Genomic DNA, 23393 nt, shown 5'->3' with positions numbered 1-23393 from the left:
AGAGGAAATTGGTCGGAAAGGAAAACTAGTTTGGCGGAGACAGCGTCTATCATCTACACAGGTGAATGAGCGGCCGGATGGTATATCGCTGCTAGTACAATGTTTCACTTGTTTACTGAATTATAAAACTCATTGCCTGGCAAAAAGTTATGGCAAAACAGTGTCTCTTCCAGTCAGGATCCCACACACAAGTTAATCTAAGTCCTTAATACAGTAAATAACGCTTCTTTTAAAGTGCTTATCAGCAAGTATACTGATCCAGTTTATAAATTCAAAGATAATGAATGGCGGAGGATGTAAGATAAGATAGAATAATGCCCTAACCACCATGCTGAAACGAACCGTTATTGGTTAAGAACGGGAGAGCCATGAATGAAAGCAAGCTTGCCCAGTCGGGTTAAGGGTAGTGCTTCATGTCATCCCTGAGAAAGTGAATTAAAAGTAACTGCTGAGATGGAAAGAGATCGCATCTATAGCTACGGCGATTAAAATAACACGGTGTTCCACAAGATCGGGATGTTGTCGGATCGTTTACTGGACGTCGGCTTGACACAGGATTGCAGAATTCCTCGTAGCAGCCAGATTATAGATTGTACGTGGGGCGCTTCATATCCACCGTCGTGTAGACACTGACCTTTTCACGTGTCGTAGTGCTACGGGTGTTCCACGACAATCGAAGTTACAGGTAAACCAATGCCCACAATGTCAACTGTCACGGATATCAACCACAGCAGGGATCTCTGTCTGTCGACTCTTGCTGATTGCAAAGCCTGTAGGTAGCCGCGTGGTCTCAGGTGCCTTGCCACGGTTCACGCGGATCCCCCCGTTGGAGGTCGATCCTCTATCGAGTGTGTGTGTGTGTGTGTGTGTGTGTGTTGTCCTTAGCGTAAGTTAAATTAGATTAAATAGTGTGTAAGCCTCAGCAGTTCGGTCCCACAGGAACTTACCACAAATATCCAAAAAAGGTGCATTTGATACGCCTGTCACTATTCTCATCAACAAACGGAGCATGAACCCATGCCCGACCATGTGAACCCTTTTGTTTGCACACAGGGTCCTGCAGGCTAGCTATAACTTCACCAAGACAATGTTATCATATCATCGCTTCCAAATTGTGCCAGAATGGTTTGAGGAAGATTCGCGAGTACGAGAGTGTTTGCCTGGTTCCCGAGATCACCTGGGCACAGTTTGAGTGCTCTCGACCGCCATTGACCAAGTAGTCACCTAAGACCTAACTCCCCCAATCTTCGTTTTGCTCGGCTGCTTGCCGATCATGGATCAGGCTAGGCTCCTCAACGCTATCGGTGTCCCACGGTTATTGGGTCTAAAGGGGCTTCTCAACGCTTTCGATGACGGTACGGTCATTAGCCCGAAAAGAGCTACCTGCTACTAAGCAGGTCTTTTAATTCAGTGTCTTCTGTGTTTATTCTATCTGATTATCTGATCAAAAGTATCCAAATAGCCCTATGGAGTGCGGAATTGATAATGCACGTCACGAGAGGCAGATGCGCGAGTATAAAAAGGAGTCAGTAAGTACTGTGTTGTCAATAGAGGAGCAGTAACGGCAGAATGAGTCGGTCAGGAAGGCTTAGTGACTACGTGAGCTCAATTCAAAAATGGCTCTGAGCACTGTAGGACTTAACATCTGAGGTCATCAGTCTTCTAGAACTTAAACCTAACTAACCTAAGGACATCACACACATCCATGCCCGAGGCAGGATTCGAACCTGCGATCGTAGCGGTCGCGCGGTCCTTGACTGTAGCGCCTAGAACCGCTCGGCCACTCTGGCCGGCAGAAAGCTCAGTGACTAGGTGGAAAAATGATTGGATGTCACCTGAGTAACAAATCCATCAGGGACATGTCAATCCTCCTAAAGCTGCCAAAGTAGACTATTAGTGACGTGATTGTGAAATGGAAATGCGAAGGAACAACCACAGCTAAGCAAAGATGAGGCAGACCTCATGCATTGACGAACTGCATAATCGAGCACTGCGAAGGGTGGTTGTAGAAGTCATTTGTAATCAGCGGAAGGAATCACTCCAATGTGCTACCAGAAATCTAGGTAGAGCAATGACTCTGCGTAGGGAAATAAAAAGAAAGCAGCTCCTCAGCCTGTGGCAATCTGATATAAGGGATCAGGTTTGGTGATGTCTGGAGAACGTTATCTGTCATCACATGTAGTGCCAACAGTGAAGTGCAGAGTAGGTATTGTGGATCAGCATGACAATTCATCCTGTTGTAAAGTAGCATCTTTGACGCTATGGTTCGTGGACAGTAAATATTCTTGAAATGGACTGACCTACCCAGCATTCCGAGAAAAACCTTTTGGCACTCCTTTGGGATGAGTTAAGAACGTCACTACCTTCTCTGGTTTCGCGTGTTAAGGATAAATGCTATCCCTACATAGACATTCAGGTACCACACTGAAAGTGTCACCAACATACTTCAAACCTTCATAAGACGAAAGGTGGGCTCACCCCACAATAACGTCTGGTAATGGATGTCTGGATCCTTTTGGTCAGATAGTAACCTGGTGGGTAAGATTGTTTTTCTATATTGACGATTAAGTAGTTCAGTTTAAATTCCTGTGATTAATTTTTTCAGAACAGTAACTCATTCTTACAACTACTTTACTAGTGCCTCATTTCTTGCCCTGCCAGTGCATCCATGGAGAGAATCGTCTCCACCTACAGGATTGTTTGCTCAAAATTACGAAATAATTTTGAAGAGGAAAGAGCCGAGATATTATAGAATATCTACAAATTTCGGCATTTAAACTAAATTGTAATTAACTGTCATTACGACCCTACATAAAATTAAAGTACGTTTTCTGGATGTGTAATGTTATTTGACTGTGTTTCTTATGTTGCAAGGAAAGGTAAAACACATTATTTCTTATAAAGTATTGCGACAGTAAATGGTTGCCTTCAGTGAATATTATGGCTCTTCTTAATGTATAAGGCTAACTGTGTAACATGTGGAAGTTGCAACATTAATGTACCCAAGTTTTAGTCTCTCTGATATTTTCGTTCATGGAGTCATTGTTTTGACAAAAACTCAGTTTTTTTTTTTCCTCACAGCTGGAGAGAAGAACAGCAGAGGAGGGCACAAAATAGGTAAATTAAGATAATAGGGAGGAGGTATGTTCTTTCTCTCTCTGTCAAGTAATACACTCTTAAAAATAAAATAAATAAATAAAACACACCGCGAAGGAATTACCCGAATGATACAGAAATCGGTAAGTGTTATGAATCTGTACAGACAAGCAAACGATTACAATTTCAGAAAAACGGAATGATTTACTTAAGAAAAAGAGTTTGCCAAATCCAGCAAGTCTGTAACCCGTTGGTCCTCCTCTGGCCCTTATGCAAGCAGTATTCGGCTTTGCACTGATTGATAAAGAGTTCCTGGAAGCCATCCTGAGGAGTATAGTGTCAAATTCTGTCCAACTGGCACGTTAGATTGTAAAAATTAGGAGATGGTTCGAAGATCTTGCGTATCATGCTCCTGAAGTTCTCAATTAGGGAGAGATCTGACGCCCTTGCTGGCCAAGCCGAAGAAAAGCAGTAGTAACTCTTGCCGTATGTGGGCCATCACTGTCTTGCGGAAATGTAAGCGCAGCATGGCTTGCCAGGAAGGGCAACAAAACGGGGCGTAGAATATCGTCGACGTACTGCTGTGCTGCGTTACATTAATACTTGTTCCACAGATCATGAATATGACATTTCGTAAAGGTGAGGAACATATCAGTAACTTTTCGTTACAACACACACACACACACACACACACACACACACACACACACACACACACACACACACACACAGAGAGAGAGAGAGAGAGAGAGAGAGAGAGAGAGAGAGAGGCGCACGCTCGTACATAAACATACGATTACTCTTTCATATCTAAAAATTCATCTAATGAGCAGGCAGCATAATTCACTCTTTTCCGTGCCAAAGTCAGATTTCACCCAGAATACTGTTTACCACTCTGTCTTCTGGTGTTGTAGCTATGCACTTTGCTACATTTTTTATTGTGATGGGTTATTAATAACAAATTTCATAAGTGAATCTATGTATTGCAAAGGTACTGTGAATATCCCAAGTTCCTTAAACAAATGTCTGCAAGGTGATCTTAGGTGGGCCCCAGATACTGTTCCGATTACACGCTTCTGTACATTGAATACTTTTTCTTTTAATGATGAATTCCCCCAAAATATAATGCCACATTAAATCAGTGAATAAAAATAGGCACAGTAGGCTAATTTACTGATCTGTTTATCACAAAAATTTGCAATAACCCTAATAGCTAGGTACCTGAACCTAAACGTTTCAGCATATCGTCAATGTGTTTCTTCCAGTTCAATTCCTCATCTGTGTACACACCCATAAATTTTGAATACTCTGCATTAAGAACAGACTTCTGTTGAAAGTCTACATTTTATCAACGGTGTTATGCCATTACTGTGCAGAACTGCATATACTGTGTTTTCTGAAAATTTTGTGGAAGTCTATTTCCAAAGAACGACTTAATAATTTTATGAAAGGCGATATTTACCATTTACTCAGTGAATTCTTGTTTATTGAATGTGATTATTATACTTGTATCATAAGCAAAAAACTAACTTTGCATCTTCATCAATATAGAGTGGCAAGTCATATATTGGGAATAATAAGGGGACCCATGACTGTATCCTGTGGAACCTAATTCTTGATACTTCCCCATTAGGGGACTCTACTGATTTTTTCAGACTATCTGTACAGTTAATTTCAACCTTCCGCACTCTTCCACTTAAATACGATTTAAACTGTCCCACTCATACCACAATACTTAAGCTTATCTAGAAGAATTTCATAATTCACACAGCCGTTGAGTGACCACAAAAAATTCCGAACGGTGGTATTCGGTTATCAAAGCATTTGATATTGGATCAGTAAAAGCATATATAGCATTTTCTATTGAAAATGCCTTTCTGAAAACCAAACTCACATTTTGTTAGTGATTCATTTTTACCAATATGTGAAGCTACTCTTGAATACATAACTTTTTAAGAATTTTGGCTAAAGCTGTCGTAAGTGGGATTGGGCGGTAATTGTTAGCATCAGACCTATCCCCTTTTTATGTATGATTTAACAATATTACATTACACTCTATCCGGAAAAATGCCCTGTTTCAGTGAGCTACTACATATGTAGCTGAGAATACTACTCAACTGTTTGGAACAAGCTTTCAATACTCTGTTGGAAATCCCTGCCATCCTAAGCGAGCTTTTACTTTTGAGTGAATTTATTATTTTACTAATTTCAGCAGAAGAGGTGGCTTGAATTTCAATTTTATCAAACTGCATAGTATTGCCTCTTCCATATACAGCCTTGCATTTTCTAATGAACAGCAGTATGGCGGGCGACAGTCAGTTTGGTATGCCACCGCCGTGCAGGGCGTCTCCAGACACGCCTTCGCTGGTCATCGGGGCTGTATTTGAAGCGGGAATCATCGCTGAAGACAATTCTGCTCCAGTCAATGAGATTCCAGACCTAATGTGCCCGACACAATTGCAAACAGGCTTGTCGATGTGCAGAGGTCAATGGTAATCTGGGCAAAGGCTGCCGTAAGCTCAGCCATCTTTCTGTGAGCCGTCTATTAATGGTTCTTGCGGTCACTTAAGGACCAGTTGCACGTCGGATCTATGGTAATGATGAATCCGGGGCGCTGTGTACCTGCCCGAGTAGGTTCTCGCATTCTGTCGGCGCTCTAGGTCGACCGCTACCTTTTTGATGCTGTGTTCGGCCATGGTTCACCCATTCCTGCCAACATCCTCGAATGGTGATATCGCTGCTATTCAAATGTCGAACGATTTGCCCATTACCCCAACCGACTTCGTCGACCCCGACTACGTGTGTTCTCTCAAATGCTTATATCGGCGTTTATTGTTCACGAACCTGTCTGCGAGGCACATTTAGTCCAACTGAGTACACGGAATGAAATGCGTAAAGACTTTACACCTTAGCATCGACATGCCCCTGTTTACTACCCTCGCCAGCTTCACGGTGAAATTGTCGTATAGCGTCATATACGTTCATCCATCGGCCGCTAAAGCTTACAATGATATTCACACCAGTATCGACGGAAAATGCAACAATTTGAGACCAATTTGCATAGCTCCTTCGTCATAAGTCGCTTAGTAGAGAGCTAGTCCGTTGCCGTTCGAATAAATATCATCCTTATTATGAAAAGCAGGAGTCATCGCCAATAATTCATCGAAATATTACGTGACGTTAAGTCTGAAAGCAAGTACGAATTTGATATAGTTTCTGGAAGCAACATCTGTTGTTGGCATCCCTTAGCCTTCTGAATAAATTCAGAACTGTGGACATTATCAATTTGCGGAAGTAAACATCGAAATGGCAAACTAGGCATAGTCTGTCCATCTCTTTATTTATTCATTATTTCGTAGCTCAGCGTTCTTACTTTAGTCCTGGAAACAGTGTTATGGGAGATAATAGTTTCTCCCCCATCAAATTAAGAAACTGTTAGATAAAAAGAGGAGGAAATTAACGTCTTGAGCAACATTCATCTTGAGAAAATTACAACACAGGTCTGATGAGAACTTAGCTTACATCTTCCTTATCAAAGGAGCAGTGCTGATAAGAGATGTAGACGATAATCTCTGTTGTTCTTTCTTTCCGTTATCCACATGCACTCTCGAAGTACTGTCCCTGGTAAACAAGACTGTCTTGCGTGTGTCATTATCAGTATGTATCGATATCGATGTGTTTCTCGTTTTAGACGTGTTTCGTAACAGCAGTTAAGGAATCAAATATACACAGCTACAAACAGCAGCTGTTTCTCTCATGTATTTGTGGTTAACAAACCACAGATGCGCAAGATAACAAGTACGTGCGGATGGCAAAATTTCATACTAATCACTGATGACTGCCCGCACTGGGGACAGTTCATCAGATGCTTCTCCTTGCGCTGTGATGCGGTTTATTCGCTTTCTCTTTCCGTCCTTCTTCCATACGAAACGATGTAACTTTTCACAACTGAGACTTAATACATGGTGACTGGAAGGGTCTTCGCTTCGCTCTATACTGTCAATTCACAAGTTTTCAGTACTCTTGTGTGCTTAATTTGGTGTTAATACATTTAAAGTACTAAGACGCCTACTTAGCATTTATGTGACTAATAATCACACTGTCTAAATTTATAATCTGATGTAAAAATGTAATGTAACAATTGCAACCGCCAACTTTCAACTCAATTTCAAGCATAAATTTATAAATATTCCTAAGGACTTTCGCACTGATCCCAGTACCATGTTATGTGGATTTAACAACTGAGGAATTAGTGCCCGTTCGTAGTGTCGGATTCAATGACATTGCATCATACTGGATTTTACGCACAGTATCGCTGCCATCCTAAACATCCAAAACTGAAAATTAACTGAAAGCGTCTACCAACCTACTGATTTGTAGGAGAAATATAAGATGATTAACAAAAGTCAGTTTCTTCCAAAAGTAATAATGATTTCTCTTTAAAAGTAACAATGATTTCTCTGTGATGTTGTCCTTGGGAAACGTTGTGTAGTAATGGATCATTTCCACGCTACACACAGTGCGCTGATGTTACGTGGCAGCTACTCAGTCAGCCACGATGCTCACGCAATAACAGAGGGTCGCATTATTGGAGGCTTACTTCGCGGTAAAATTTTACAAGCATTTTTTGAGTTGTTCCAGAAGTTCCCTGATGTCCCTGTTCCAGAGAAAAGCAGTTTATGACTTTTGAAACGTTTCCGTGAAACAGCAAGTGTTAATGAAAGGTCTCGAAGCCGTCACACAGATGTGTTAACGCCTGAATCTACGAAGCGTGCTCAGCAGTCTCTGCTGCGATCTCCTGGTAAAACACTTCGTCGGTTGTCTTGACAGCTTGGAGCATCTTATTGAATGTGCCACAGAGCCACTTAAGGTCTGAGGTTGCGACCATCGGAGTTCGAGTAGTTGAAGAACTGCGTCCTTTGGTTCAGAAAAGCGTGTCGCCTGAGATTCACTCTGAACGATGTGAACAATAAGCTTAACAATACGTTTTTCGGATATGACGGATACTTTCACTTAAAGGGATATGTTAACTTCACCCAATAACATTAGAGTGTAGTCAGGCATATGTATGCAGCGAATTGTTGGACCAATATTTTTCAGCAAAGCTGTTACTTCAGGTGTTTAGGCAAACATCATAAATCAGTTTACAGCCAGGCTTGAAGTAAGAAAACGTTATTGCTGGTTTCGGCAAGACGGTGCAACGTATCTTACTGTTTGTGAATTCTTCGATGATCACTTAATCTCTACAAATCTGTAGCCCCCGCGCTCACCAGACATGATGTCCCCGGATTTCTTTTTATGGTGCCTACTCAAGGAGATGTACTACAATAACCCGAGAACGTTGGAGGTTTTCACGAACAAAATTACCACTTGAAACGCGTACCTGCAAATGTGCGCCGTCGATTCGGTATGTGTTTACTACAAAATGGACGTCAAGTTCCACATCTTTCATAATGGTATGTAAATGTATTAAATGAGTCTGATAACGAATACTGTAAATAAGTCGTTGAGTTCAAACTTATCTGGAACACTCTGTACTTATAATTTCAGTGTGACAAATTAGCAATGTCTTAAGCGGAAATTATCTGGCAGACAGGTTCGGGCATATTCCAGTTAGTCACATCGTACGTGACGGGCAGTGGCACACAAAGAAATGTATGAGAATGTTTCCACCAAAATGAATTGTAAATTGCTAATAAAAGGGATTTACGACCTAATGTGAAGTGCTTTTCGATGTACATTTACTCTGTTCTTTGCATCGTAGGCAGGTAGTCATGTTGTTACTGTACTCGTTCGCACGGACGTGATTCCCGATAGTGTGATGGTTGCAAATGTTCGTTACTGAATGAGTGAGTGATGTCCTACCATTATACCTCATGTTGGAACCCTGACATGATGGCGTGGAAAACCCAGTGATTACACGAAATCAGAGTCACTTGTGTATGGGTTCCTATTAATTAATTATTAGAACATGGGGATATGCACTAAGATCTCGGACTTACACAGGTGATTGCACTATTCGCTGAGAATGCAGTCGTACCATCTATCCTGCGTAACTTGTAAATCTTTTTGATGGCGTCTCTTACAAAGTGTTTAAAAAAGGACTTTACAACTTTAAAAACTTTACAACTTTAAAAATTCATATAAATTTTTAGAGCTGGGCTTTGTGTTATAATTCTTGCTCTAAGTTCAGGTAGAGAAGCAGGCACAGGAGGTACAAACAGAAAATCTCGGACGTCAGCCAGCCGGGTGGTGGGGGTGGTGCAACACACTGCATAAAGTAAAATTTTGTTCTTGGCCATCCTCATCGATCTGTGACATCAAAAATAGTTGTAACATATTCAGGTACAGTATCCCGTTGATGGATATCTCACGGAGAAAAAAGGGGCCGTACAATTTGTTCTCGCTCAATGCACAAAGAACGTTCAGTTTAGGGCTATCATGAAAATGTTGCATGTTTGATGTGGATTTTCACTGCCCCAAATCCTACAGTTGTGTGTGTTAACCTTGCCACTTAAGTGAAAAGTCGACTCGTCAGGAAACATGGTTTTGTCCAAGACTATTTAACATACCCACACAGAAGTTCTTGTGAGCAGCTTCATCAGTGTCTTTTGTTACTTGTACGATCGTCAATCTGTGTGGTTTCAAATGTAAACGGTGCTTCTTCAACACACGTCAGGGCTGTAGACAAAAGATGTCTCACTCGCTCAAAGACGTCGTCAGATGTGCTTGGAAGACGTGATGATTTCCTCTTACCGAGCACTCTCTTTCTACAAAACATTTATGCCACTCATAAATTGTAGGCCTACTAGGAGGATCTTTAGCGTACTTGCTACGGAAATTACACTGAACTGTTGTCGCCGACTTCGATTCTTCAAATCAAAACACACAGCTAGCACGCTAGGGTCCAGTGCAGGTAGTCATCTTTAACGCAACAGCCGCTAGCGCTCCTTACGGTGCGATTCGGCACTAGCGAACTACACGAGACAAAACTTGAAGTATTTCCCTACAAACTGACAGTACAGTTACCTCTGTAGGTTGTGTTGTTGTGGTCTTCAGTCCTGAGACTGGTTTGATGCAGGTCTCCATGCTATTCTATCCCGTGCAAGCTTCTTCATCTCCCACTATGAATTAATTTATATGAATTTACGAAGTTGTACAGTCCTTTTTGAGACACCTTGTATTTTGTAGAGCCAAACACTTCAAGCTAAAGCACTATTTCTTCGTTACTCTTTTTCCGAGGTGATATAGCGATATTTATTAATTTATTAAATTTGTAAAACTCACAATTTGTTACAGTCAAACTCTGGAATATAGATCGCCTCACAACTAACCATACAATGATTAACTGGCCGCTTCTGGACCATCAAACTCATCCTCCCCTAGTTCGAGCGTATTTAAATGCCCCGCAGATTTCAAGGATGATCATTAGAGCACTAGTCCGCCCCCGGTAGCTGAGTGGTCAGCGCGACAGACTATCAATCCTAAGGGCCCGGGTTCGATTCCCGGCTGGGTCAGAGATTTTCTCCGCTCAGGGACTGGGTGTTGTGTTGTCCTGATCATCATCATTTCATCCTCATCGACGCGCAAGTCGCCGAAGTGGCGTCAAATCGAAAGACTTGCACCAGACGAGCGGTCTACCCGACGGGAGGCCCTCGTCACACGACATTTCATTTCATTAGAGCACTAGACTGAATGGTTTTAGCGTCTCATTCCCACCGAAATTGTCTTAATGTGAACGTAATAACTGACATTACCTTCGACCTTGAAGCTCACATTAACAATGAAACTTAGGAGCAGTTTTGAAGGCAGTATGACGATCCAATATACAGGGTGACTGAGCTGTCCGCACCAATAAAACCTATTAACCCCTTCAAAAACCACAAGTGACATTTTCATATTCCCTCGCTGGCTAAGCGCGAACTATTAGTCCTACAGAAAAAAAGAGCAGCACCTTTTTGTAGAAAATTTAGAGTAGTTGTATTTTGTTCTGGGATACGTTTCCGACTGAGGTCGTACTTTTCGAATTATTCAGGGAAAACGCACAAAAGTGATCTTCAGACGCATTTTTCTTTAATAATTCGAGAAGTGTGGCCTCCAGCCACAAAAGGCCCTGTTCATTATTTTCTGTAGGACTAACAACTTGCACATGGCGAACGAGAGAACATGAACGTATTGAGCGTGGTATATGAAGGCTTTGCGGGTTGGGTAAAACTCACGGGTAGAGGCAGCTGAATCAACATGTACGTATATCTATACTGACGGCTCCGAAACCAGTGATTTAAATATCTCTACTGACAGCTCCAAAACTAGTGGCTTTGTTAGAAGTGCGCCACATTCGCAGGAAGTCTGGTCTATTGAAACTACCAAGAGAAGCAAGTGTCATGACTGCAGATCTTGTCACGGTAACTGCAGCCCTTCGTTTTGGCTCGGAAATGACAGCTTCTCGAAATTTCCTATTCAGTGATTCTTTATCTGCATTAACCATACTTAAAAAATTTAGCACTTGTTTGACTGAAAACCCATTGTATACAAGAGTATCGAAGTCGATGAGGGAAGAACGGAATTCCGTTAATTTCGCTTGAGTAAAATCACACTGTGGAATCCTTGGCAATTAAGCGCTCGACCACTTAGCCAAAGAAGCTGCTGCGACAGGGCATACCTCCTGGACTGCAGTCCCAAGTACAGATTACTGATGTCATACAGATGCATGATGGAAGGCCGGTAGTGGAAATGGGAGGTAACAAGACACAAACCAAGAAGTCTGCAACAGTTTACTTGTCGATCTCTTGTTTCACGAATCTCATATAAATTCAGTGCCTAGGCAGCCCGTCTCTCTAATAGCCACATTCAAATTTAGCTACGGATGTTTGTGTTGACATCTTCTCTCTAGCTGCGCATCGTAGAGACACCTTTCTGCTGTTGTGGAGAAGAGAACGCAATATTCTTTCCTTCGGGTGCTCCAGACTACATGGAAGTGCTACAATCCTTTTACAACAAATATGGAGTTTGGTAATCCGTTGCCAGCCTGCATGACTGTTTTGTTAGAAACAGGATCACAGACTTTTCAGCACGATGTACAGATTCACTGTTGCCGCAGGTACCCGTATCTAACGCCACTGTATCACTGACAATGGGCTGCACAGAACTGCTGCAACATTTGCTTTTTCAATGATTATACGGTGTTGGTCTATCTCTAAGTACGTATGTTCGGTCTAGAAGCGCGCGCTCGTGTGTGTGTGCAAATATTTTAACACTAGTTTTCTATCAGTACCTGCATATTCTATGTAAGTGTGAGCTGCCTGTATAGTGTAAATTGTGCGAACTGTAAGAATGTGTGAGGCTTCTTCATTCAGTTTCACTGTATGCATTTTGCACGCAACTGGTTCCTTTATTAAGTAGGATCGGTTTCCTGTCTGTTGCGCATGCTAATGGGACGAACTCATAAATTTGAAAAAAATTTAGTAGTTCATGTGGGTGACTGAAGTTGTCGCCTGCCGCCAGGCTTTACGAGGTCGCATGGTTTACGATGTCCTGGCCAGTGTCACTGCCGCCCGTAGCGCTGTCGTCGCAGATGCGATACACGTCGTTCTCACAAGCTTCACATTTTGGCTCCATACATAGAGGGTGTACTGGAGAAATGGTCAATAATAATGAGCTGGCAGGACATGGGCTTTAAAACAGATTTTTAAGTTCTATAAGCACTTGTTCATCTTCGCTACTGTGAAACACGTCATTCTACTGAACACGTGCTCACAGTGCGTTTTAGAGCTCATACTTACTAAGCAACTCTTTCCTGTTTTGGTCCATACTACAATGATGGTATCAGTAGAAATATGGGTCTACACGGGCTCTTGAATATGTAAAATCTAAGGCTGTTTTTACTGGAACCATTACTGGAGCAATATTTTTTTTACTAATACTTTGCTGGTATTCGTGGTAAGATGCAGCATTTCGCATTAATGCTTTTAAAAACTGAGTTTTCTTCGTCCCCTTCACGATCTATCGCTTTCGCGATAGCGACGAAGTTAGTAAAAGAAAGGTGGGCCATGTACCTGTCTGTACAAGGAGTTTTTAGCATTCGTGTCACTTAAGTCTACAAGTTATAAAGGGGAATTAACATATTAAGTTCTTAATACAAGCGTATCGCTTATTCACGGCAGACCGCAGCATAATGAGAGGGAAGCGTAAGCTTGTACCTACCGTTTTCCTCAATGCTTCAATGCTTCGCAGCACATACAGCATCAGATTAATGGCAGAGGGACACAGTGACGGTCACAGCCAACAACAATTGTTGTGCTTCTAGAGGACGCCGTCTACTTCGGGCGTGACATACACTATATGATCAAACGTAATCGTACACCTGGCTGAAAATGACGTATAAGTTCGTGGCGCCCTCCATCGGTAATGCTGGAATTCAGTATGGTGTTTGCCCACCCTCAGCCTTGATTGCAGTTTCCACTCTCGCAGGCATAGGTTCAATCAGGTGCTGGAAGGTTTCTTCGGGAATGGCAGCCCATGCTTCACAAGAGTGCTACACTGAGGAGAGGTATCGATGTCGGTCGGTGAGGCCTTCGACGTTCCAAAACATTCCATGGGGGATTCTATAGAATTCAGGTCAGAACTCTGTGCAGGCCAGTCCATTACAGGGATGTTACTGTCGTGTAACCGCTCCGTCAGACGCCGTGCATTATGAATAGGTGCTAGATCGTGTTGAAAGATGGAACTGCCATCCCCGAATTGCTCTTCTACAGTGGGAAGCAACAAGGTGCTTAAAACATCAATGTAGGCCTGTGCTGTGATAGTGACAGGCAAAACAACAAGTCTTCATGAAAAACACGACCACGCCATAAGGCAACAGCATCCGAATTTTACTGTTGGCACTATACACGCTGACAGATGACGTTCACCGGGCATTCACCGTACCCACACCCTGACATCGGATCGCCACAGTGTGTACCGTGATTCGTCGCTCCAAACAATGTTTTTCCACTTTCAATCGTCCAATGTTTACGCTCCTTACGCCAACCAAGGTGTCGTTTGGCATTTACCTGCGTGATGTGTGACTTATGAGGAGCCGCTCGACCATGAAATCCACGTTTTCTCACCTCCCGCCTAACTGTCATAGTACTTTCGGTGGATCCTGACGCAGTTTCGAAATCCTGTGTGATGATGTAGATAGATGTCCGCCTATTACACATTATGATCCTCTTCAACTGTCTGCGATCAACAACAAAAATGGCTCTGAGAACTATGGGAGTCAACATCTGAGGTCATAAGTCCCCTAGAACTTAGAACTACTTAAACCTAAGTAACCTAAGGACATCACACACACCCATGCCCGAGGCAGGATTCGAACCTGCGACCGTAGCAGCCTCGCGGTTCCAGACTGCAACGCCAGAACCGCACGGCCACCGCGGCCGGCTGCGATCAACAGTCAACAGATGAGGTCGGCCTGTATCTTTTGTGCGTACGTGTCTCTTCACGTTTCCACTTCACTATCACATCGAAATCAGTGGACCTAGGAATGTTTAGGAGTGTGGAAATTTCGCGTACAGACGTATGGCACAAGTGACACCCAATCTCCTGACCACGTTTGAAGTCCGTGAGTTCCACGGAACGCCCCATTCTGCTGCCTCACAATGTCTAATGACTACTGAAGTGGCTGATATGGAGTACCTGGTAGTAGGTGTCTGCAGAATGCACCTAATATGAAAAACATATGTTTTGGGAGGTGTCTGGATACTTTTGATCACACAGTGTACTTCATAGAGTTGATGAGAAACAGGATACGAGGATTGGAACCATGATGTAATTGTGTCTTACAACAACGGCTGGCGTGTTTTATATGAACTATTATCCAACTGGGAGGTACACGACACGAACGCAGAAAATTTTTAGCCACGTGTCACCTTCTGTACTTGGCTCCTAATTCGTCGATAGTCGCTCACGAACTTTCAAGGCGAATTCTTTTCACCAACGACGCGCGTTTCACTTGGCTATTTGTTATAAACATGAAATAACTATATTCTTAACACTCATTCGGATTTTACCACATTCTGGTCGTTCTGGGATTCACAGATATGTCGACGTGAATTAGATCTCCAAGGAGTGAAACCTTTAGATGTTTTCTTGTTAGATCCATTTAAAAGTGAAGAAAACTTGCTGTATGGGCTATAGGTGCGACAGAAATCATTCACTGTACTTAGGTATTTTTCACCGAGGCTGTGAGAACTTCCTATACAGATACAGTTTATGCAATAGACAAGATGGTCACCATACCGAGCGGCTTTTGTAGTTCAGTACTTCAGGCGCATGAAATTAAACAAGAGCTGATTTGTTTTAATAATAAATGAAAATTACGATCAGCATAAATCTAGTTAATATCTCAAAATTGAAGTCAAGCCCAAATTCGATATCAAAAAACTCGCGGTTATTGGTGACGCGCCCCTAAAATTCTGTGAGCGCTGATTGACACCCACCGCGCAGAGTGATATCTCGCTTCCAGCCTGGTAGATAAATGTGCAAATACCTTTGCAAAATATGATATGTGCAATGATGATCGTACTTACGCAACCTGTCTTCGTATGGATTGTCCGCTCGAACAGTCCCATTGGCGTCGATCTGCACGTAGCCGTGCGAACATTCATTGTAGAGCCGCACAGACCGCACCACGGATGGTACCGCCCCGCAGATGACCATCTGCAGACAAACCGACATGGCAAGCCGTCATCCTCGTCGACCTCCAATAACTGTTTAACATTAATCTATATAAGCTGCTCAAAACCTCTCACACTGAACAACTATGTTTAGTATGGTTTAGCGCCACGTTGGCAGTGACATGGTTAAATCTGGGATTTGGCGAGTATTTATGACAGGTTCGTCAATAGCCTTGCGTTATATGTACTAACACTCACCTGGACCTATATGCTTAAAGTAAGACCAACGCACCAGTCATTTTACCTTTTTTTGCATTACAATACTTTCTTTCATGAGTATCGCTTGCCAACTCTCTACTACTTCACTCTGTAAAGCGAAATATTCTGTTCATATAGAGACTAACTTAGCACCCGCCGCTATGGCCTGCAGAGATTTTTTTTAACTGAATTTTTATTTTGTTCACAAACTACGACACCAGCTTTTCACGCTAATTAAGCCCTTTCCCGAATATACTTCTGACCAAAAAGCGATTTTGGTAGCTGGAGTCAAAAGTTTTTGTTTATCATGGCTTTTGCGATCTTGTGAAGATATTTCCATAGCAACTTTCATCTCCTAACTAATATTTCTTTATACCTAACCGAGAAGTGACATACCTGTTTTCACAGATTTAGCTTTAAAAATTTTTTAATACAACAAAATATTTTCTTAAAAATTTTCATCCCTTAATTCACTCCTATATGAAGTTAATTTCTAACAGAGAAGTCAAGTGCAAATTTTCATAGATATAGTTTTAAAAATGCTACAGTAGTTCTTTAGTAATAATTTACTTTCAAAACGACTTTCACCCACTATTTCATTCCACAGTTTTCGTAGTTCTAGCTTCAAAATTATCTCAGTAACGACATACTTTCAAAAAACCTTTCATTCACTATTTCATCCCATTAGGACTGGGATTTCGGGCAATCCCTTCTTAAACTATGCCCTCTCCAAATATCTGCGGTTTAGGCTGAGCAACGATGAGTCAGTGAACAGTCTGGCCCTATTTCACCCCCTTAGGGGTTGAATTTCCAAACAGTGAAACACGTTTTTTCCATCTCTAACAGAGAAGTCAAACACTATTTTTTAAAGATTTATCTTAGAAACTGTTTTGCAGTGAAAATCGTCACAAAACGTTTCGCCCCCTTCATAGGAGTTGAATTTCTAAAAGCAGAGACATGTGTATATTTTCTGACAGAGAAGCCAAACACAGATATTCATAGATTTACCTTCAGAAATGCTTCCACAATGAAAGATTTCGATAAAAGTTTCATCCCCCGTTTCACTCCAATAGGGGCAAAATTTCCAAAAACGCTGACATTTTTTTATTTACAACTTAGAAGCCAAATTTAAATTTTCATATAAATGCTTACATAATAATATTTTCATAAAAAAATCTCACCCCGTTAGGGGTTCATTTTTCCATAAACACTTCATCCCCTATTTCACCCTCTTAGGGGTTCAATTTCCATAAGCACTGAAACACGTATTTTTTCATCTCTAACCGAGAAGACAAACACCAGTTTTCGAAGATTAGCCTCTAAAAATGCTTTAGTCATAAAATGTTTTCATAAAACGTTCCACCCCTCTTAGGGGTTGAATTTCCAAAAACAGTGACACGCATATGTTAAAAATGCCGAAATAGTGTGACTGGGAAACCAAATACCGATTTTCATAGGTCTAGCTTCAAAATTGCCTTAATACTCACATTTAAAAAAATCCCTTCATCCCCTATTTCACCACCTTAGGGATGGAATTTCGAAAAATAAGTACTTAATTGACGCCTACAATATAAGATCAACATCTTCTGCAAATTTCAAGTTTCTATCCTTAGTGATTTGGGTTGGGCGATGATGAGTCAGTCAGTCGGGACATTGCCTTTTACATTTAGAAATTACATGTCTTAAAACAGAGAACCGTATTATGCCAGACGAATTCTTTGGGTTAGGTGGAGATCTGTCTCACGAGGCCACATCAATAAAAAGATGAAGCTCTGAAAATTTTTTGAGGGGATATGTTCAAGGATTTAATCTTAAGAGCATCGTTCGATTAGGAATAGTAGCCACTTGTTGAAAGAAGCATGGCAGTTCACGCTCTTCCTTCTTACGAAGTAGGACAACGTGAAAGCAACAACCATATCAAGAAAGAGAAATACTATATTTAAGTTTCTAACCAAAACTATCGAATTGCTTGTGTTTACAAAATAGTTTCCTAGTATGCAACGTAATAAAATACTATGTATCCGTAGACACATGGGCCGCAATTGTTTCAGAGCAGCTGCATTACATATTATTAACACATGGTCCATAATCTATCACAACTGTAAAGCCTAGCATACAGCAGTAAGGGTGCTTCATGACTTGTCTCAAAGGTGGTTTGTACACTGTCTAGGCATATCGTCTATGCACTGTGCTGAGCCTGTGATAAAGCCACAAGTTAGTGCAATGAAGCGCTGTATCGAGACCATTCGCGCTGCCCTTGTTTGTGTACGCTCGATATTTGGGTCGAGCGTCCACAACAGTTTTATTTTTGCAACAGAATTTGTGCAATCTCGGCCAGTTTTACATCATGCTTTGTGGCCAATGATTCGAGTGTTGCCTTTTTTATGTGATCCTTACAGTCACAACTTGCCACTCCATAAGGTAACCTTCAAAAAAATTTAACACGCTCTCCTTTCAGCTAATTTCAATAAGAAACACTAAGGAATTCAAACTCGATAAAGGACGCTTAATAGCCAGCGAAAGCATGAGATGGGCTGGTGTCTCGTCTCAGAAAAACGTGCGCACTGTCGAAATGTTGCGCTACGTGTATATGGAAGCATCTAGTCTTTCATTCCGATTGGGTAACCGTAGATCTACCGCTTTTAGTCTACAAATGGTATATGAGATTGCGATTTGTCCACAGGAAAATGGCCTAAGAGCACGACAGCAGTAATTAGAGAGTTGGCATAGTTTTCTGACTCTGGGCCTGCCTTAGCAGCGCATGGTGTCGTGTATTACTGATTAATACTAATGTACGGTAAAGGTACGCTTGTTACAATACTGTGGCATGGGTATTCACTATCCCTCTTCTCGATGAAATGCAACATTCTCCCGTGAAATAACTCCCAAATGAATAGAAAATGCTTTGCGAAATACTAAGGAACGCTCTGATAACTGCCAAATGTTCTTCGAAGTATGCGCGTGATGCTCGTAAGCACAAAATGAATCCTACAGTGTATTTCATAAACACTAATTGGATTCAAGTGTAAGCAACGTGGTGGCTCGGGAACTCCAGTAAACACTCAAGAATGATCACTAAATCGAATATGGGACATTTCTATCCGTAAGAGACGATATAATGTATTATGCTGATGAATTCCCGCCAGTTTTGAAGGTTTGTTAACTATACAGGGTTCCCACAGGAAATGGTCAGTATTCAGGGATATCACAGGAACGATCATTCGAAGGAAAAAGTCAACTAAACATACATGCCTTAATAGCTATGAACAATTTTCGATACTGCGAAACAAATACCTTCTACTGCACGCTCTTTGCTTCCATTTTTTGGAGGAGGTAGTATGGATCAAACAAGAAAAATAGGCAAGTAGACATGGGCACTAAAGTGTATACCTTACGAGTTATGGGCACTTGTTCAGTAGAAGGGATATGTTTCACAGTAGCGAAGATGAACAAGAGCTCATAGCTCTTCATGTATGTACATTTTTCCAACGTGTTCGTCCGTTATACCACCTCTCAATGACCATTCTACCACCTCTGAAAACACAGAAAACAACGAGCCTGCAGTAAAAGAGAATTGTTTCACAGTATCTAAGATGTAGAAGTGCCCATAGCTCCTAAGATTTGCATTGTAAATGCTATGTTCCACCTGGGACACCCTGTATAAAGGACTATTTGGTCTCGATACAGCGCTTCCTTGCACTCATTTGCGGCTATATCTATGTAGAGAAATGTATTCAAGTACATAGAGAAAGCTCACGGCCACAATACAGTTCTTTGTAGCACCTAGTTGTGGTTTGTTCTACGTAAAAAAATCGTTCTTCGATCATAACGTGACTACGATCTCAATAATGCTTTGCATACATGAACCCAACCATCAGCTTAAAATCATAGGTGCCACCGAAGAATGTTATTACGTCTTGGAAACAAATTAATAGATGTCTGACAGTTAGGTCCTTAATTTAACGGAAGCCTTTGTGGTTAGTTAGTTGTTTCGAAAAGTTGTTGTCGCTCGGTATAAGAGAGCCAGCAACAGTAAACAACTGCGTTGTTGAACACGGAACGTGTAGCTTCCATAATAGTACCCTCAATATACATGAGACTGTTCATCGATGAGTACCATTTATTCATCTACGAACACTCAATAAATGCTTATATTTGTAAATATAATTCTCCGTGCTTGACATTCTTATTGTCTTGATCGGTCGAAATGGCTGTTGTTCGTACGATCTCGCCACAGTTGTAGATAGACAGCTTCTTTCTTCGAATGCCTTTCCTTTAGCTACGCTTAAACGAGTTTTTTACCAGCACTATCCTAGTACCGATGGCACAAATACTGTGTATGAGATCGCTTTCAAATACTAACTTGCAGTCCCCAGTAATCTACCAATAAATCATAACCTTCCGTTTAATTTAAGCAAACTGAGTTTATTTGATCGTTCCATTTCCTATTTCTAGTCAGTGTTACTCCCGGCTGTTTGTGTGAAATGACTAAATGCCCAAAGGCTAATGTTACTACAGTTTCCATCGGCCGTAGCTGTATTACCCGTGAATAGTCTAATGGCTGCAACTTATACTTTTTGCTACATCATTAATATAAAATAGCAACAATAATTACATGGGGCAGGTCAGATATCTGCGACTGTGGTTAACGACGAATAAGATGCAGCGTTTTAGTCCTACAGTGACATCGCCATGGAGGTTTTATATCCCGTACGAACATAAGTTTCTTTGTGTGATACTGAATCAAAAGCTTTTAGAAAGTCCAGGAACATAAAATGCCCAAGGTTCCACTTATTCATGGTTCTTACAATCTGCTACCGATACAGGTGAATGATACAAGCCGTTAGGTCTGTGTAGCCGTTTTTGTTGGTAAATATGATTTTCTCAAGTGTGGCGGTCGCTCTTACTCAATACCAAAAATGTTTCTCTACTAAAAAGATCTTCTCTACGTTACGGTAAACAGTCGAGTTAATTCATTTGAAATTTTTTTATAGAAACTTACTGTGACACTCACGGATTTGAGCTGCTTTTAACATCACTGCTACTAATTGCTTTGTCTTTATCTTCGCCAACTGAATGGTAGTAAATTTCTCATATTTTCTTTGCGAAGGAACGTTTGAAGACACCAGCCAATATTTTGGACTTCCTATAGCTATTATCTCTGTTCCTGTGTAGTCAGCCTTTTTAACCGAATTTTCTAAATGTTTTAGGAAAGGTGATATAACAACTGAAATACATAAGCTTCCGAAGTGCCACTTCACTCTTCGTATCCCATTACTTTTCTTCTATGATTCTTTCGCCTAACAGGGTAATAGCCAAAATGGGTCTTATTAACTGAAAATTACTATCTCTTTTCTTAATTATATTGCTCGAATTGTACAGCCGTAATGTATTAATGGTTGCAAGTTAAAGTCACACTGCGACGCATAAGTTTGAAATCTGACTCAAAGGTGCCAACAACCATCGCTTTAAATAGAGCAAAAGTGTGGCCCTGCGAGAATACCGTGGGCTAGCAACCGCACTGAACGTGACCTCGCCCCTTTGGAGTGCTGTGCGACCACAATGTTTGCTGTGGTGTACAGAGTGGAACCACTAGGGATCATTCAGAACCATTCGACTAAATTACAACATGACCCGAAACAGCAACGGATGCTTATGCTTTTTCAGAGCTCCTGTTGCATACCTGCGGGTATAAGCATCCTTTGCTGCTTTGGATCACGTTCTAATTTCGTCCAATGGTTTTGAACAGTACCTAGTGGTTTTAGCCTGTACACCAGAGCAAAAACTACGGTCGCAATGTGGCAGAATTCAGGTGATACTTGGTGCAAATATGACATAATTGACCCACTTAACACGTCATATGAACGTCTGAGTATCGACACCCTGTTGTTTGAATTGTTTTAAATGACTTCGAAACCGAGGGTAACATCAAGGGGCGCCACGCTTTTGCGCCCTTAGAGAACGGTTGTAGGCACCTTTGAGCCAAATTTCAAACTTAACGCATCGCAATGGGAGACAATAACGGGGTATCGAAAAAGTAATCATTTATTTCTGTTGTAATGTTACTTAAAAACCGTCTTGATTGCATTTTTTTATTCATATGACCGGTTTCATGAACCGAAACCGGTCATATGAATAAAAAAATTGCAATCAAGACGGTTTTTAAGTAACATTATAAAATCACTGATTGCTGTTATCTCACAAGACATTATGTCTGTTTTTGCAAAATATTTCTTTTGTGCCATGTAGTTACGATTTCCGTTAATTCGTATGTCATAGGAAGTCATAGGAAGATGTCAACCATGTGTGCCACAGCGACCTTTACAGGGAATTTTTGGGTATGTTTGAACTTTTTAAGTAATCCATTGCAGCTCTAAGAGACACTGGACTCGAATGATGAAGGGGTGAAGATTAGATTCAATTTATTTTCTCTTAAGTTTCCCTTATTCTGTTTCAGGAGAGCGCCGGTTGATTCATCTAATAAGGGGCAAACCATGTTCCGTCTCAGTTAGTTCTCCGCCTCATATTTCCTTTAATACCTTAATAAGGTGCAGACCATGCTCTGTCTCAGCTAGTTCTCCGTCGACGAGACTTTAACCCTTAATTTCCTTCATTTCTTCCTTGACGTTCGTACCTAGCTAGATATACATATGACTCGAATATCATTATCACCTGGCGAGACTTTTTATTCATGTACTTATTCTGCTCAAAGAAGTGCAGTATTTTACCGTCGTACTCACCATCAGGAGACACAACAACTTCGCTGACACGGCAAGCTGTGGTAACCTGCAACATAAGAAGGAGACATTACATTAGTAACCAGAAATCACACAAGTGCTGATAGTCTTTTAGGCTATGTAACAAATATAAAAGTAGCTGCAAGTTATTTGTCGCAACGCCGTAGGTGGATTTTAACTAAGGAATGCCAGAAATTTACAGTTAAACAGAAGCATCTAAGATGAAAGTTGGCTTACGATTGTATGACTGCTGCGTTGGTTGCATTCTCGTAGATGTATCTAATTATCCTGTTTTGCCTTAGATAGGAAGGTGTTTTTTCTCTGCATAGATCCCACACCATGGTTTTTCTATACGTAGCTTAAAACAGTCATAAAACGAATTCTTAGGTTAGCCTCCTAATATTTAGCTCCGATGAGTTGGTTGACACAAAGGAATTACACCTGGATGTGTCGTAACATCCTCACAAAACCTTTTGCGCACAGTACTCGATGGTATGACGCTACCAGTTGCTGTAGAAGGGCAGACTGTAACTGTGTGTCGTAGTCCTTCCTCTTGATACCGAACTTATGTTCGAAATTATCCTTTCTGACTATGAGGAACGAAAGGAAGAACATTTAACTACCTCGAAATCTCTTTCTCAGC

The 23393-nt window shown here is 41.3% G+C and overlaps 1 protein-coding gene and 1 long non-coding RNA gene across 2 annotated transcripts in view; one reads left to right on the top strand and one right to left on the bottom strand.

Annotated features, from left to right (window-relative positions):
• Window positions 1-23393, top strand: part of LOC126276017 (uncharacterized) — a 950687-nt gene that overhangs the window by 644850 nt on the left and 282444 nt on the right. The window lies entirely within an intron of this gene.
• The window catches only part of LOC126276001 (fibroblast growth factor 8), a 158150-nt gene that overhangs the window by 18292 nt on the left and 116465 nt on the right, over window positions 1-23393 (bottom strand). Inside the window, exons 2-3 of the mRNA XM_049977244.1 lie at window positions 22754-22799; window positions 15669-15798 (exon numbers count right to left, since the gene is read on the bottom strand). Of these exons, the coding sequence (XP_049833201.1) occupies window positions 15669-15798; window positions 22754-22799 (176 nt within the window). The remainder of the gene's footprint in view (window positions 1-15668; window positions 15799-22753; window positions 22800-23393) is intronic.

Source organism: Schistocerca gregaria, chromosome 1 (assembly GCF_023897955.1).
Source record: "Schistocerca gregaria isolate iqSchGreg1 chromosome 1, iqSchGreg1.2, whole genome shotgun sequence".
NCBI lineage: Eukaryota > Metazoa > Arthropoda > Insecta > Orthoptera > Acrididae > Schistocerca > Schistocerca gregaria.
This window is presented reverse-complemented; position numbering and strand designations above follow the sequence as displayed.